This window comes from Myxocyprinus asiaticus, chromosome 40, assembly GCF_019703515.2.
Source record: "Myxocyprinus asiaticus isolate MX2 ecotype Aquarium Trade chromosome 40, UBuf_Myxa_2, whole genome shotgun sequence".
NCBI lineage: Eukaryota > Metazoa > Chordata > Actinopteri > Cypriniformes > Catostomidae > Myxocyprinus > Myxocyprinus asiaticus.
The window spans coordinates 36,841,128-36,859,661 of NC_059383.1; the positions used below are offsets into that span (position 1 = coordinate 36,841,128).

Sequence of the window (18,534 nt, forward strand, 5' to 3'; positions counted from 1 at the left end):
TCGCACCTGCCGATGACGTGGACCAATAGCAGTAAGGTGTAGTAGCCGGTGAGAAGTTTTCCTGAAAGTTTGAGCCAGCAAGCCGTAACAAACCACTGAGACGAACTCAAAAACACTTTAGTTTTGGCCAGACTTTGTTCTAAATGACTTTGATTTCATATGAAGTTTCCCTCGACCTTTAGGGTTAGAAGTTTGTTTCAATCAAAGAAAACAATACAGTGAGGCAGCTTGTTAGATTTGTGCTGTAAATTTTATGTGCACTAATACATGATAAATACAACATGCAACATTTTCTGTGCAGATTACAAACAAGATCTATTTGTTTACACTGCTCAAACTAATAACAACTGTTTGTCTTTACCAAATGTCCAATGGTTCCTCGAGAGCCCTTTGGTCCGGTGGTTCCAATTGGTCCGATCTTTCCCATGGTTCCTGTCTCTCCCAGGTGACCGATGTTACCTTTGTCACCCTACAGGTAACATAAAATTGTTGTCAATATGGATATTGTAGCAATTTAGAAAATAATTAAATAACTTTTACCAAATGTAACAGTCTATTGAACTCTTACTTTTAACCCCGGTTTCCCTCTCTCACCATTTCTACCAGGTTTTCCTTCAGGACCCTAAAAGCACAACATCATATCGCAAAAATGATGATGGATAATAACAGGCAACAACAATCACTGCTCTGCAACCAGAACAGTAAATGTAAAACAAAACACTGAATCAAACAATGCTGCCACAGATTCTATACATTTCAACAACATACAGGGTTGGAACAGCATGAGGGTAAGGAAAGAATGACAGCAATTTCATTTTTGGGTGAACTATCCCTTTAATGTGAGACTGTACATCCACAACTGTTTCACTCACTCTGACGCCGGTGAGTCCAGGGTCGCCCAGTGGCCCATCTTTGCCCTTGATGCCAGGTTCACCTCTGACACCCTGCTCGCCCTCGCTGCCCATGTCCCCTTTTTCACCCTGTTCAAAAATCAGGATTACAATTTGAACCGTTTCACCCATCATCTAACCTCTATTGCTGCACATTTTTGCAGTTTAATCATCTATTCCAGGACACTTGTGAACATGTTTGTCGTCTTTTTACCTTGGTACCATCAGGACCAGATGGACCAGCCTCTCCCTCCAAACCTGGTTCTCCCTGTATCAAACAAACAAAAACATCCTTAAAAGTCCTTAAAATTATGCTCCGGGTTTGGTACAAGTTAAACTCCATCAACAGCATTTGTGGCATAATGTTGATAACCACAAAAATAACTTAGACTCAGTAAGACACTTGCAATGAAAGTGAATGGGGCCAGTTTATAAACATTAAAATCCACACTGTTTCAAAAGTATAGTCACAAGATGTAAACATTATACGTGTTAACATGATTTTAGTGTGATAACATCAGGGTTTTACCAGTGTTACACCATTTAACAGATTACAAGGTTTACCGAAGTTATGTCGTCATGACAAAGAAGTTGTAATATATTTAATAACTTTACACAGATAAGGTTAGTAGCCGATTTATTCACCCTAAAATCATGTTAACATGTATAATATTTATGTCTTGTTGCAATACTTTTAAATTTTATTTTATTTTATCCCCTTTTCTCCCAATTTGGCATGCCCAATTCCCACTACTAGTAGGTCCTCATGGTGGCGTGGTTACTCACCTCAATCCGGGTGGTGGAGGACAAGTCTCAGTTGCCTCCACTTCTGAGACCGTCAGTCTGCACATCTTATCACGTGGCTCGTTGTGCATGACACTGCGAAGACTCACAGCACGTGGAGGCTCATGCTACTTTCCGCAATCCACACACAACTTACCACATGCCCCATTGAGAGCGGGAACCACTAATTGCGACCACAAGGAGGTTACCCTATGTGACTCTACCCTACCTAGCCACCAGGCCAATTTGGTTGCTTAGGAGACCTGGCTGGAGTCACTCAGCATGCCCTGGATTCGAACTCACGACTCCAGGGGTGGTAGTCAGCGTCTTTACTCACTGAGCTACCCAGGCCCCCTTGTTGCAATACTTTTGAAACAGTGTGTATTTTAATGTTTTTGAGCTGGCCCCATTCACTTCCATTGTAAGTGCTTTACAGTAACCGCATGTTTTGCTTTTTTTTATTTTTTTTTTTAAATGAGGGACAAGTTGGAGAGATTTTATTTTTGTGGTAATCAACACTATATCACAAATGCTGTTGATTGAGCTTAACTTGTGTGTTAATGTGTTGTGTATGATATCATGCAGTAGTTGGCAATACCCAGCCCTAGTATTCATGTATTTTTACAGATGTTACAAACACACACCCGTTGTCCGATAAGTCCAGCTGCCCCAGCACTCCCTGCCGGTCCAAGTGAGCCCTACGGAAACAACGAAAAGACATAATAGACATTTGTTTCTTTTAATTTAATTACACCATTAAAGTCCAGTTAGCCAAATAGCAATTATGACCACTGATGTGTGACTGGAGATTTGTGGCGGGTAACGCTGCCACACTCAGCCTGACATTATCCAACTTCAACAATGCAAATGTAAAGCAAACATAGCTGTGATTGCGACACATACGCTGTGTTATTCATTAGAGTGGCTCAATGGGGTTTTGAACTGCCTAAAACAAGCACATTAAGCACAGCTGTTTTTCTTGAGCATAATTGCACTTCAGGAAAGACAGTTATAGGAAAACAGGTTCACTGTGTGTTGAATTTATCCCACCTTTTCTCCTGGTTCACCTGGAAGTCCAAGGTCACCAACTTTTCCAGCAGGGCCCTGAGAGAGGAAGAGTTTTTATTATTATTATTTATTTTCATTTGTGCCAAAAAAAAGACTGAATTGAAATTACTTCCATTATTCAAGGAAAGTAAAAGTGTGTATGAGTGTGTAAAAAAAAGAGTCATAAAGGTAATCATTTTAATCCCAGTATCAATAAATCACAGCTGACAGAAACAGCAGAAAACCTGGATGTGAGAGTGTATGTGTGTGTTTGTTTTTGCTTAAAACTGCCCACAAAAGTGAGAACAATCTGACAAAATCTCACTTCATACATAAAGTAAATAATGTTTTAAGCACGTATTGTGTATGTAAATAATGACAGCATGTGTATTACATTTAGTCCTGGATTTCCTGGAGGTCCAATTGTTCCTGGGGCCCCAGGAGGTCCCTTGTCACAAACAAACAAAATTATTCATCAGTAATATATCCATATAAACACAATTCATTAATTAATTAAGTCCTTTTGGGAAATTGTTCCTTACGAGGTCGGAAATCATAAATACGATGTGATGTGCATTCAAGTGATTTTAGTCGGAAAGAACGGACCCGTTTTGCAATTTCATATTTCTTTCTCACTTTTTCACTTACTAGTAAAGGCAGGAAGCTTTTTTAGCACCAATGCAACAAAATGAAAAGCACAGCCAAGTGTTAGGTGTGTAATTAAAGGAATATTCCGACTTCAATACAAGTTGAGCTCGACAGCATTTGTGGCATAATTTTGATTAACAAAAAAATATTTTCAATCGGCCTTTTTAAAAAAAAAAAAAAAAGAAAAGAAAATTCGAGGTTAGGCACTTACAATGGAAGTGAACGGGGCCAATTTTTGACGCGCAGAAATTTGAAGTTTATAATTTTATAAAAGCACTTGCATTAATTCTTCTGTTATAACTCATGTATTATTTGAGCTGTAAAGTTGTTTAAATCATCATTTTACAGTCGTTTTAGGGTTTTAGGGTTTGTTGACATTACATTGTCATGGCAACGAAGTTGTAAAATTGGCTATAACTTTACACAGAAAAGGTTAGTAAGCGGTTTTATTACACTAAAATCATGTAAACACGCATATTGTTTATGTCTTGTGGCTATACTTTTGAAAAAGTTAGTATTTTAACGTTCAAAACTTGCCCCTCCATTCATTTCCATTGTAAGTGCCTCACTGTCACCCATATTTTTGCCTTTTTTTTATTTATGTTTTTTATCCCCTTTTCTCCCAATTTGGAATGCCCAATTCCCACTACTTAGTAGGTCCTCATGGTGGTGCGGTTACTCACATCAATTCGGTTGGTGGAGTACAAGTCTCAGTTGCCTCCACTTCTGAGACCGTCAGTCCGCGCATCTTATCACTCGTTGTGACTCGTTGTGCATGACACCGCGGAGACTCCATATGTGGAGGTTCATGCTAAACTCTGCAATCCACGCACAAATTACCACGTGCTCCATTGAGAGCGAGAACCACTAAACGCGACCATGAGGAGGTTACCCCATGTGACTCTACCTTCCCTAGCAACCGGGCCAATTTGGTTGCTTAGGAGACCTGGCTGGAGTCACTCAGCACATCCTGGATTCAAACTCACGACTCCAGGGGTGGTAGTCAGCGGATTTTTGCCTTTTTTAAAGAAAAGGAGGGGCAAGTCAAAATTTATTTTTGTGCTGTCGATTAAACTTAACTCTATTGAACCTGGAATATTCTTTTAATGCTTTATCTACCTATTTATTATTCCTGTGCAGCCACAAACAGTATAATGATGGGAAATATAGTTTTGTTGCAAGCTTGTCGCTGCATAAACCACCTAAATGTCTTATTTTTAGCTTTATTTTCAAGTTTGATTGTTATTCTTCATAATTAGTACAAAAAATGCACACAAACTGAAATGCTAAGTCACCATCCTCAAGTAAAACTAAATTATTACCAATAACAATTTGCTTCCGCCATGATTCTTAAACTCGGAAAGTAGAGGCTCAAAGAAAACCCAGAGTTTCCTACTCGTAATTACGACTTTGTGGTGCCGCTCATGTGCGGTAATCTCGTAAATACGATCATTCTGAAATGACTTGAACGCACCATACACACACAGACAAAAACAAATGCAAATGGAACAGACTTCAGTCTAACTGATCTCCCTTAATACTTATCAGAAGCCAAAATGTTGAAAATGTGTGCGTGCTGGCAAAACTCTTGAAATGTATTTCTAATTTGCAGTATGCTCTTACGTAATAAAAAAAATGAAACAAACTGCAAATGAGTGTTCGATGCCAGGAATGACAACTGGATGATTATTGGAGCTGAAAACCTGGTCATGTGATCTTAACCACACTAGACAGACCAAATTCACTAAGACAAAATACAAGAACGAAAATATGACCGAGTAAACCCAAACAGGAGATAATTAACATTTATTAAATGAACGCTTGTGTAAGAAAATTATACACATCTAAGGGAAAAACTTGAAGAATAAAAGACAAAAAGACAATTTTACACATTCTAGATATTTTGTAGTTGTTTTAATACTGAGAGGATGTAAATAGATTTTCAGCTCTCAGTTTATGTTAAAAGAACGGGGGAAAATATGTCTCTGTGCGAAGAAGAGAAATAAAGCATCACTGACTGGCTCTCCTGCAATTCCTTTGTCTCCTGTGGCTCCAGATGGCCCTTGGACTCCCTAAACAACAAATTATTCCTCAATCAAAAACATGGTAATAATAACAACATGTCAATAAATTAATGATTAAAATAATACATAGAATAAACATTAAGAAATGCTAATAAATAAATAGTAAAATAAACGAATCTATTCTGAAATGAATAAAATTAATGATTAAAATTTGTCCAAATTTTGCTTGAATAATAACATTTTTGTTAATACATTCTTTGGTATTTTAGTTGTTTGTTTCTTGAAGGACGCGTTAATTTCTGCGATTAATATTTTTTGTTTAACGCGTTAAAAAATATTACGCAATTAATGCAGTATCCTTGGTTTTTTCTTTTTTTTTACTTCCTTTTTACTGAAACGCGATTGGAGAAAGATGTCCCGAGTTGTTCCTGGCAGGCTACTCAGACTTACAGGCTCGGATTAGTGTGGGGGCAGGGTTAGGGCATCTGCTGCCTGCCAGGAACTAACCTTTGTATAATGGGCAAAGCTTCATTAATGTTTTTCCCCATTTTCTGTGGCTAAAATTGGTATATATATAAATGTTCAGGAGGCACGCTCGACTTGACTGAACATCCTAGCACAGAAAGTGATTGTGTGGAGCGGTGCACGCTTATTCATTACGTGCGATGCATGCTCCAGGGATAATAAACATGGGAGCAGATTTTCTGTATGGAAAGTGGAGACTTCACCCGCAAGCGGTGAACCAGACGTGCGAGAGATATGGGCAAACTACTGTGTCTTTTCGCATCACCCGAAAACACTCACTGACTTTCATCTAAACCACTGTCAAAAGCGAATTGCCCAAGTGAGACCCAGCGTGTAAGCTTGATAGAGACTGAAGGACCTGGCAGGTATGTATATTTGTGGAGACTGAACGGCAGCCAGAGAAAATAATAGTTTTGAGATTTAAAACTTCAATAAATTAAACTTCAGCATCCAGTATGTTTTATATCTGTATGTATAGTGCCTAATAATGCATTGGCAATGTACACTTAAGTTTATCTTGGCAAGTTTGATATGAACTGAATCTGCACATTTGATCCTATTATTAAAAAAACAAAGTCCACTGGAAAACGCCAGAAGCCCAAATTGTAATTACGACATGTCCACTGATTTTATGGCATGTATACAAATGTATAAAAATGTGTCTAATGAACTCTATCTGCAAAAAAATACAAGTAAAATTTGTACATATTTAAATAATTAAAATAAATAATGACTAATTTCTTGATGATTTTTTAATCTTTGTTGTAATGTATCATGTACCATAATTTAATCACGATTAATTGTGATTAAATCACAGAAAACTGTGTGATTAGTTATTGAAATTTTTTATCAATTCACAGCCCTAGTTTATTATATTAATTTTATGCTGTTGTTATGTTTTCATAATCTGAAGCACATTGAGATGCATTTTATTTGACAATATACAACCCTAACCTAACCCTAACCGAACAATAAACAATTCACATAATATAAATTATTACATTATTTCACGAATATATCAAGCCAAATATGTCATAATCATTTTCAATAAAGGGACGAACCGTAAATCCTTTTGGCCCCACCTCCCCAGATTCCCCGATCTTCCCCTGCAGAGAGATTGGAGAAACATAGGGACAGTTACCATAGTAACACAATCTCAAAGAAAATTTCAAAAGCACTTTGTCGTGAGGAGTTTTTACCTCATTTCCTGGGAAACCAATTTTTCCAGGAGGACCATCAGGACCCTGTGAGATGAGATGAGTTAGATGCAAATGTGTAGAGCATTTATCTGTGGATACACTTTGACTTCTGGTGGATTTTGGTCTTTACCTTCTTGCCTTCAGTTCCAGGTTCACCTGTCACACCATCTGGACCTCTCGGTCCCTGAAACGCGAGCACAAATTAATTAAAAACGACGAGCACTGCTGGAATGTTTCATACATTGATATCCTTGGCTATGTTAAGAATAGAATAATGCATACTGCACTTATACACTGAACACTGCCAATTATTTTTCACAAACAGTATGTAAAGCAGTACGCAACGACAATGACAACACTTTTGTCACATGAACTCACTACATTGAGGGCCGTCCAATTAACATCGCAGACATAAATACAGTTGTTTTGCATTTTTAATCCAAAGAGATGACAGTTTTCGGTTTATCTATCACACTGGATATTGTGGAATACAGTTGCATAATTCTGAAAATACAAAAATACTGCAATATATACTCAAACACTAGAGGGAGCTGAGCTGTCAGATTTCGATGTGTGGGATATTGTGAGAATTTTTCACCCCAAAATGAAAATTCTGTCATCATTTATTCATCCTCATGTTGGTGACTGTCATTCTACCATACATCTTTTGTGTTCAATGGAAAAAAGAAACCGCGTACAGGACAGCGTGATGGTGAGTTAATGATGACAGAATTTTCATTTTTGGTTGAACTATTCATGTAGGACGTCCCTCAATGTACCCAAAGTGATGTTTTATCAGATTTAGCTCACTTCTGGAAGCATTTTTGTCCTAATATTATGGGCAAGTGTGAATCCACACATCATGTACAAGGAAATACTCTCCCACACACACATTTACGCTACACAACCCTAAACAATTAAACCCCCTCACTATCACAAACAGCAGTCTGGCTTGCTAACAAAATACAACAACAAGGATTCCATCAAGAGAGATGACACAGATTAGCTCTCGAAGAATGCTGTGTGTGTGTGTGTGTGTGTGCTGATATTTACACAAACTTATGGTGTGTGTGTGTGTCCAACCAAAAAACATTACACTGTTGAAAGAAAATCATTGCACACTTTCTGCCAGCTGGCAAATACTATACTTGTCTGTTTCTCTCTCTCACACACAGATGTACACACTCAAACACTGCTGTGTAGACAAGAGCTGAGGTTAATCATTACAGTATGCCAGTCTACAGTAGGAACATTTAGATGGGTTAATGCTGCTATGTTGTTACTATGGTGACATCCTTATTTTTAAGAAACATGTTGTGACGAGGAGGAGGGTATGACCGGGCCGTAACGATGGACGCCCGGCGCTGAATCAGCCCAATCAGCCGGTAGAGGGATAAAGAGGAGCCGGCGACGCCAGTTCGAGAGAGAGAGAGAGAGACACACGCACACACACACACACACACACACACACACACACACACACACACACACACACACACACGCACCAGTCTTGTGTGTGTGTGCTTTGTGTTAAGCTGGAAAGCAGTTTTATGTTGTGTTTTGTTCATTTGTTTATTAAAAAAAGTTCACGTTGACTGCTCAGCCAGTTCCCGCCGCCTCCTTGCCCATCGTGTGAACCCATTACACATAAATAAAATAAAATGTTTCATTAGCTGTCAGCACCTACAGTATTAGTGCTGCAAATGACTTCAGTATAAAGTTATTTACTGGTCCCTTGTTTTGCTACTGAACCGAGTAAACCCAGTCTTACTTTGTATGGCTCAAATACATGGACAGACATCCAAGATACTTTAAAATGTCTAGCCAGTTTAGAAAATTCTGCGTCAATGCCATTTGTTTTTTGGGGATGCAAACACAGCAACATAACATACAGTTTGTCATGACTTAACGTTTGTGAGTGTCTTTCTAATAATGTAATACCATATTGAACTTGCCACAGAGAAGCATTTACACATTAAACATAAAAATTATATAAGAGCTTGCTTAAGCAAACAAAAGGCAAAAAGGAAAAAAACAAATCAATGATCATCTAACCAAAAATGCAATTATATTATTGCATTTTTGGTTAGAAGATCATTGATGATTTTGTCATAATGTAAGAGAACTTTGCCAGTATAATAAAGTATTTTTTAAAGATAGAAAATTACATAATATCTGAAAGGGTAATCAGTACTCAGTACCAGTGTTGGGGTAATGCGTTACAAGTAACGTGCGTTACGTAATCAGATTAACTTTCGATTAAATTTAATCGAGTAACAAGTAAAGTAACGCAATATCTTTTTATTTTAAATAAAGTAACGTGTTGCTTTTGTACACCTCTAGTTTCCCTGTATTGCAAGAATTCAGGAGTAAAAGTGTGCAAACTTCGGGTAGGAGAGGTAGTGCATGATGGGCATTGTAGTTCTATAGAGTGTGAGGCCAGAGACTATTTAGCAGAGACAAGTCACTTCTATTTAAATGAATGGGAGAAATTGGAACGCCCAGTAAAAGGAAGTCCCGCCTTGCAGGTAAAAGAGCCAATCATATTTTAGATACAGACATCACCTGTCAATCAACTCGCTAACGCACATGCGCATATGCAATACAAGCCGGGAAAATTGCGTGTTTTAGCATAATATGAGGTCAACATTCGGTTGAGTGAAACGCGATTGATTCATGTGTTAATACACACTGCATTATAAAATCAGTAAATGCGTTTAGGCAGAGGGATTATAAGACTAGTCTTCCACTGGCCATGACATGATACACAGGGTGAAATACTCGCTCAATTCACGGACTTATGCAGCCGAACTGCTCCGTGTTACAGCTCCCCGTATCTAGGAGAATGGGATGAGAAAAGCTGACTCTGGATCAGTGGCTCTGAGCAACATTCTACATCGATTGTGTACGCAGATAAAATGTTCAGACATTGTCGCTGGGCACCGCACATGATGACATCCAGTATATAATGCAGGTTCAAGTGTTGGGCTTTGCTGCTTTAGGTACAACAGTGGTTATTCTTCATTACTGGCTGCCATGCTGATGTAAAAACAGATCATGCATATTCATGTTATTGATTCTTTATTATAAATCCTAGACCTACTTTCTAAATATCTGTTTGTTTACTATGTTGTTTTGATATGAGTGTTGTACAGGTCAGCTAGCGTGACCTGTAATGTCTCTTGTATGCAATGCATGGCTTATTTGTATGGAATGCATAGCATAGCAGAAGAGAAAGTGTCTGAGAAAAAAGTAATGCAAAAATAACGCAAAAGTAACGTAATGCTTTACTTTCCATACAAATTTAATTTTAATTAAGTTACTTTTTTAAGGAGTAACGCAATATTCTAACAAGTTACTTTAAAAGTAACGTTACCCAACACTGCTCAGTACACCAAGAGTTCCTAACTGAGACCAGACAGTGGCATGGAAATACACAACTCCCCCGAGTTTCTTTCCACAACACCCCTGTGTTCTCTTGTGTCTATCCAGTAATTCATGTTGATTTGGTTGGTTAATTAAAAACATTTACTTTTGGGGGGCCCGGGTAGCTCAGTGGTAAAAGACACTGGCTTCCCTGGGGGAATCCCAGGGTGTGCTGAGTGACTCCAGCCAGGTCTCCTAAGCAACCAAATTGGCCCGGTTGCTAGGGAGGGTAGAGTCATATGGGGTAAACTCCTCGTGGTTGCTATAATGTGGTTTGTTCTCGGTGGGGCTTGTGGTGAGTTGAGCGTGGTTGCCGCAGTGGGTGGCGTGAAGCCTCCACACGCGCTATGTCTCCGTGGCGACGCGCTCAACAAGCCACGTGACAAGATGCATGGGTTGGCTGTCTCAGACGCGGAGGCAATTGGGATTCGTCCTCGGACTGAGGCGAATCACTACACGACCACGAGGCCTTAAAAGCACATTGGGAATTGGGCATTCCAAATTGGGAGAAAAAAGGGGAAAAAAAAAAAAAATCGAAGAAAAAAAAAATTAACCTTTTATTTCCATCTGTGTGCGTGTCAGCTAACAAACAACCTGTTTCTGTGCTGACTGAAACCTGAAAATTAGCACATATATAAACACCTACACAAGCATTTATACCGTATGAAATTAATTTTATCTAACTACAGGACATCCCATAATTTAACCAAAATGAGGACATGTCCCATGAGTTAACGTGGACTCTGAGAGGGACCCGTATTGAACATCCCGTACTGAAGCACTCAAAATGCTAAAGCATCCCTTATTCGCTTGGAGAAAAGTTGGCAACCGTGTAACTAACTAACTAACTAACTACAAGTTAGCTAATGATTAAACTAATGACTATCTAACTTGTTTATTAGTTATACTAAGTAGTTGTCTAGCAAGATAACTAGCAATTAAACTAACTAACACCGGAAGAAGTGGTGTAGTGGTTAAAGCTTGATGCTGGTAATCAAAATGTTGCTGGTTCGATCCCTGTACTTTGGATTGTCATTGTACTGTAAGTCACTTTACATAAAAGCATTTGCTAAATGATGAATTACTTACATACACACACTCATAGCATACGTATGATGCCTTACCCGTCTTCCTTTAGGTCCTCTTATGCCGATGAGTCCATGTGATCCCGGTGGGCCCTATAAAAGAGAAACAGTTAAATACAAGCACTCTAAATCTCTTAAATCTCCTTAGACACACACACACACACTCTTTGAGACTGATGGTTAATGTCAGACAGACTCACTGGCACTACCCGTGCATGTTTGTTTTCATATATCAATCTGACCTATAACCACAGACCGTTACACAGAGGTGTGTGACAGCTTACGGACAGCAGACTGAACTAATGACAGCAGGCGATAGCACTTTACAACATCTAAAGTTATTTGACATCCAAAAATGAATGTAGACTCACCGGACTGCCTGCTGGTCCTGGTGGGCCGCTCTCTCCAGGGGTTCCTGGGTGACCCTGAAAGCAGTAGGATATGTAAGAACACATTCATACACATAAAAACACACACACATACACTATGAAACACACACAAGGTCATTTACAATATATAATACATAAATAAAATATTAAATAACAATATATTACATTTGCTTTACTATTACATAAAATATTTAATATAATATTTCATTAAAATAATACCACTGGAATGGAGGCAGTGCCATGGTTCAGTGATGGTATCAAATGTAATACCATTGTGCTTTGATATCTTTAATGGTACTGTATGATTACCATATTCATACACTATAGCAAGGGTCTTCAACAGGGGGTCTGCAACCCTCAAGGGGTCCACGGTGGTACCGCAGGGGCTCTGCAAATTACTATTTGATCCACCATTGGCACTTGTAATAATCACTCACATGCGAGCGATAGCTAGAGATAAGTGCATGTATTTTAATCCATCGACATGTTGAAGTTCCTCGCTCCTGCATGACAAAACTTCCTCTTTCTTTTTAATCCTTGCTCTTATTCGCGCATCCTGTTGTGTTTAGTTATGAACTGATTGAAACACTAAACACTATTAAAGTGTGATAAAACTGAGCTAGTCAGCAGAAGCGTACATTATTTAATGATTATTTCAATAGCTTTGCAATATAAACATCATAAAATAATATGGTAGCCTACCACACAATTATTTTGAAATTGCATAAAACACAACACTCCATTTTATACAATATGTAGCAGGGGTCCCGGCTCCGTCTCTTTACCCTCTAAGGGGTCCTTGGTCCGAAAATTGTTGAAGACCCCTGAAATGGCACTTCAAGGTACTTTTTTTAAAGAATACCATTCTATTACCATCATGGTAGCATAAAAAACAAAACAAAAAACAAGGTATTACCATAATTGTCCAAGACACACTACCGGTCAAAAGTTTTGAAACACTTGCCTGAAATGTTTCTCATGAGCTTAAAAATCTTTTGATCTGAAGGTGTATGCTTAAATGTTTGAAATTAGTTTTGTAGACAAAAATATAATTGTGCCATCATATTCATTTATTTCATTATAAAACTAAAATTTCATTTAAAAAAATTTGTTTTTTTAAATGGATGACTTGGACCAAATAATAAAGAAAAGCAGCCAATAAGTGCCCAACATAGATGGGAACTCCTTCAATACTGTTTAAAAAGCATCCCAGGGTGATACCTCAAGAAGTTGGTTGAGAAAATGTCAAGAGTACATGTCTGCAAATTCTAGGCAAAGGGTGACTACTTTGAAGATGCTAAAATATAACACAGTTTTGATTTATTTTGGATTTTGTTTAGTCACAACATAATTCCCATTGTTCCATTTATGTTATTCCATAGTTTTAATGACTTTACTATTATTCTAAAATGTGAAGAAAAAAATTTATAATAAAGAATGAGTGTTTCAAAACTTTTGACCGGTAGTGTATATTATCATAGTATTGTTGGAAAGGATGATATGTACAAGACACTTTGTTTTCGACCCATATATTATTCTAGAAACAAATATTCTAGATATCCTCCTCTCCCCCAAGCACTTCCACACTTCATTTTTTTTAAACACCCTGGTCAGCTGACGACTGGAAGGAAGTGGACCGTGTAACTGTAATGGACAGTTGAATGAGGGAGAAAGTGTACGCTGAGAATTTATGCACAGTTTACATTTCCATCGTACCGTAGATCCTTTTTCTCCTGGAGGCCCGGGCAAACCCATCTCTCCTCGATCACCCTAAATAAATCAAATAAATGACATTTAAACATCACACACACAATTATGCAGCTAGTATTCTTGGACAGTGGCTACACACACTCCTGCTGATATTCTGCAGCATTACGTAATCAGATTACTTTTAAAGTAACAAGTAACACGTAACACATTGCCCGATAAATCATTTTAACGCGTTAATTTAGTACGAGTAATTATATTAAAAAATAACACGTTAAAAAAAATTTACGCAATTAACCATGCCCACTGACGCATATATACATTTCGTAATAACAGTATGGATTTTACTACCATACAAGCAATTCAAGCTTGAAGTTCATCTGTTTTTAGGAACCGTGTCAATAGGTGGCAGCGCGTCTCAACAAACCTCACAAGCAGCGCAGCCACAGAATGAGAACCGCTTACTTAGGAAGAACAACAAAATACAGGAATCTTGAGATGCGATTTTCAAAGTTTCCACTAATTTTTACTTGATACAGTGTCCTAAAAATGCGCAATTTATGATGCTAAATACCAGTTAGATGCTCTAAACGTCTGAGACACGGACATGTAATAGAGCGACATAATGCAAGAATTAATTCTGTGAGAACAGGACACATTAACAAACTCAGATAGCAAAACAGATTGCTGTCAACTTTAGGCTTGTTTAATGACATGAGAATAAAACAAACAAATACTGATTTCTTAAGCCACTTTTTGTATCGCCTAATCAATGCTTTATTCATCTGCCACAATAATGCAATTTATTTCAAACTGAATTTCAATCCGTATTATATATTTATTATAAGCCCTACATATTATATTTATAAATATTTGAATTATTATGCATTATTTATGTTAATTATCTTTACTTGGGTGCCTTTCTCAACAAATAATGATGCATGTGATTAATTGCGATTACTTCGATTAATTAACTGGCATGCCAGGTAATTAATTTGATTAAAGATTTTAACATACATCATTTTAATAGACACATAAAATTATTTTATGACAGCAAATAAGACATCCACAAATTTGGTGAAATTAAACAAATACTCAATCTGTACTCAAAAAAATAAAAAATAAAATAAAATAAATTATCAATGGACAATTATGGAACTGACACAAGGTGGTACAACCATTTCTATTAATCGGCCAGGTGGGCACAATTATTGTCAGATAATCTCAACATGTCCAAGTACAAGCCATTTATACATCAGCCATTACTACAGTATATTGTACATTATTTACTAGATTATTCACTCGAAAAAGCAACGTAAATGTAACTACAGTATCATGCTACTCTTCATGCAATAGTGTGAAAAGGATCAATCGCTTGTCTTAGGCTAGAAACATAGATTACGCAAGTACACGTACGTAGATGCAAGTGCTTTAACAAACAGATTGCTAACACGCTGTCTGGTTGAACATGCTTAGCGTGCGTTCTTGCGTTACTGTGGCGGTAACGAACCTCAGTACTCAAGAGGGCGATAGAGTTACAGAGTCTGTGCCATTAAACTGGATGTGTTATTATTCAGGTAACTGCATTGACTTTAATATACTTGCTTCGCTATGACATTAGTTGACTTGAAAGAGAAAACTCAACATGGAAGCGGACAGTTCACACAAATGTCTGCTACAACGCCCCTTGTGGCAACGATGAGAATGCAACGTGTACTTATGACACATTTTGGAAAGCAACAATGCACAAAATCTCACGTGTGTGGCTAAAAGCGTCAACGTTAACGTACTTGCGCAGAGTACATTTTGGCCTTTAGAAGTAACACAATAGAATGCAGCAGTCTGGAAGTAAAAATCCCATTCATTTATCCCATAGAAGAATTGATTTTCAACGATAACTTATAATCCTTTAAAGGCAGACCGAACGTGATCTACGAGGTTGTTCATCAATGGTATATGCTTCCACTGAAGCCATCCGTCTGCATTATTTCATTTTCATCGTTTAAAAATTGTGTTTGATAGTGGAATTCCTGGTGAACAACTACATTACCCATGGTCCAGCAGAGAAAGATTCACCAATCAGAGAACTGTGGCCAACGAATCCCACGAAATGTGCCTCAGAGCGACCGCCCACTCCCATGATGCATAGTGAATGATGTAATCGAGTCGGCATCTCTTCACCCTTAAACTACAGTACTTATATATTTGTACATATTGGAATATTTTGCAATAAACGTAAAATATACTGTATTGTTTCTATACTTTTATTAACAACCTAAAATCAATCGTTTTATATATTCTTGTTTTTTTATTTAATTACATCACTCGCAACACTTAATGGGATTGTAGTCTGTGCCCTCATGAAAGACGGTAAGTACACAATCTTGTACCTTTGTCTTTTTGTCCGATTTTCTAAATTTTTTTTGCTTCAAAACAAAGTTTGTGCTGTTGTGATTCACTTCAGAGCTGGTTGGCTTGGTTCATGGCTTACAACTCTTTTATGAAGAATATTAGGAAAAGTCAGTGAAAGAAATGAATGGGAAAAATACTTCCAGATCCCAGAATAAGTGGGCGGGCACTGTTGCGCTCTATATTATAACATGTTACTTTTAAATGTAACACTGTATTCTGGACATCAGTGAAGGCATGTTTACAGACAGACCTTATGATCAGGTAAAGCTCATAGGATTCTTACCTTCTCTCCAGCTAGCCCAGCCTCCCCTGTAGGACCGATGAAACCAACAAGACCCTAAAGCACAATATTAACAGTGTGAGGGGCACAATGTGTGTTTTTATGTGTGTTAGAGGATATAATTCACTAATGATATACTCACTCTCTCGCCCATGGGGCCAGCCTGACCTGTGACTCCCTGCTCGCCCTGAAAAACATCAGAGAGTGTTTGAATGTGAGTGTTTGTGTGTGTGTGTGTTTAAGAGATTTGTGTGTTTATATTGCTTAGAATTCTCACTTTGACTCCTTCAAGTCCAATAGCCCCGGGGAAACCCTTATTGCCCATTAGACCCTGAAAAGACAATATGAAAAGACAAGAACAACTGTTAAATTTGAAGACAAATGAAAACCACATACACAAAACTGTCAAGAAATGCCCAGGCCATGTTTCACTCCAAAATCAAATAAATAAATTAAGTTGCAATGTAGATCTGGTCGGGACACTCAAACAAATGTAATATAACAAATCTACAAATGGCACACTTACAGTTGATTCTGCATAATAAGCTGGCATATAGCAACTGAAATGAAAAAATTACACACGTAACCTTTAAATAGTTAAGGATTTATCCATCATGGTATAATGGATACATATGGATATCATAGTAATGAGAATAATTTTTTTGTTATGATGCAAAATATCATAATGGTCCCAAAAACAGGCTACATTTCCTCTAAGCAAAACAGATTTTCTTTTTTCTTTTTTTCCTTTTTCTTTTTCTTTTTCATCCTCTTTTCTCCCAATTTGGAATGCCCAGTTCCCACTACTTAGTAGGTCCTCGTGGTGGCGCGGTTACTCACCTCAATCCGGGTGGCGGAGGACAAGTCTCAGTTGCCTCCGCTTCTGAGACCGTCAATCCGTGCATCTTATCACGTGACTCATTGTGCATGACACCGTGGAGACTCACAGTATGTGGAGGCTCAGGCTACTCTCCGCGATCCACGCACAACTTACCACGCGCCCCATTGAGAGTGAGAACCACTAATTGCGACCACGAGGAGGTTACCTCATGTAACTCTACCCTCCCTAGCAACCGGGCCAATTTGGTTGCTTAGGAGACCTGGCTGGAGTCACTCAGCACACCCTGGATTCAAACTCGCGACTCCAGGGGTGGTAGCCAGCATCATTACTCACTGAGCTACCCAGGCCCCTCAAAATAGATTTTCTTATGATTCTGGGGTGAAATATGATGCAGACATTTCATATTGAGATTCACCCATAGAATCGATTACATTTCATAATGCTTGTGCAAGAGATGGTGACTCTAAATGCTGATGTAAAAGAACCGGGGTCGGAGACACAAAGAGAACATACTGGAATTCTCACCAAGACATATCCAATGACTGACCACAAAACAGAGAGAAAGTGAGAGAGGGAGAGAGAGAGAGAGAGAGAGATGAGGAAAACAGATACCCATGTGAGGAAGAAAGAAGAAAGAAAGATGGAAGGCATCCAATAATCTTCTGAGGTTGAGCCAGACATGCAGTGGGTTCAGTTAAACAAGAAAATGTGGAATGAAAGAAAGAAAACAAGGAAAAACAGAGACAGAGCGAGAATGGGTCGTGTTATGTAATATAGAGACTGTTCGTGGGGAACTTGTCTGCCTTACGAGACTGAAGTTATTATTTTCTTATGCCATATCAGAATAAAATCCCTTCATCACTTGCATCGATGATTCATTGACATTTTAAATTATATTAAAGCTATTCCACTATAAGAACCCCATTGCGCCACCTTGTGGTCCATTAGGGAATTTTTCTGCACTCAAATATATACCCCTATAAATGGTGAATCTCACAAAAAACCAACCAATGACCTAAAAATCAAAAGAAAAAAATAGTAAATTGCATTTTGCCTAGTTTTGCATTGTATTTTGAAAGTAAATGAAGTCTATTTTAGGATTATTTAGATATTGTGCATATATATATATATATGTGTATGTGTGACATTATTGTCCTACCATCTAAGCCCAAATTCTCATTACGGTAATGTGTCCCCCAGTTTTACATTTGAGTTTTTATGTAATTCCCATTATTCTCAGTGGTGATTCTAATTAGATTCTCATTACTGTAATACAGG

At 38.0% G+C, this 18,534-nt stretch overlaps 1 protein-coding gene across 1 annotated transcript in view; it reads right to left on the reverse strand.

The window, feature by feature from the left end:
* The window catches only part of LOC127431169 (collagen alpha-1(XXVII) chain A-like), an 85,371-nt gene that overhangs the window by 16,621 nt on the left and 50,216 nt on the right, over positions 1 to 18,534 (reverse strand). Inside the window, exons 23-39 of the mRNA XM_051681470.1 lie at positions 16,693 to 16,746; positions 16,558 to 16,602; positions 16,419 to 16,472; positions 13,733 to 13,786; positions 11,999 to 12,052; positions 11,667 to 11,720; positions 7,247 to 7,300; positions 7,117 to 7,161; positions 6,979 to 7,023; positions 5,387 to 5,440; positions 3,115 to 3,168; positions 2,724 to 2,777; positions 2,318 to 2,371; positions 1,105 to 1,158; positions 873 to 980; positions 569 to 622; positions 362 to 469 (exon numbers count right to left, since the gene is read on the reverse strand). Coding sequence (XP_051537430.1) covers positions 362 to 469; positions 569 to 622; positions 873 to 980; positions 1,105 to 1,158; positions 2,318 to 2,371; positions 2,724 to 2,777; positions 3,115 to 3,168; positions 5,387 to 5,440; positions 6,979 to 7,023; positions 7,117 to 7,161; positions 7,247 to 7,300; positions 11,667 to 11,720; positions 11,999 to 12,052; positions 13,733 to 13,786; positions 16,419 to 16,472; positions 16,558 to 16,602; positions 16,693 to 16,746 — 999 coding nt within the window. The remainder of the gene's footprint in view (positions 1 to 361; positions 470 to 568; positions 623 to 872; positions 981 to 1,104; positions 1,159 to 2,317; positions 2,372 to 2,723; positions 2,778 to 3,114; positions 3,169 to 5,386; positions 5,441 to 6,978; positions 7,024 to 7,116; positions 7,162 to 7,246; positions 7,301 to 11,666; positions 11,721 to 11,998; positions 12,053 to 13,732; positions 13,787 to 16,418; positions 16,473 to 16,557; positions 16,603 to 16,692; positions 16,747 to 18,534) is intronic.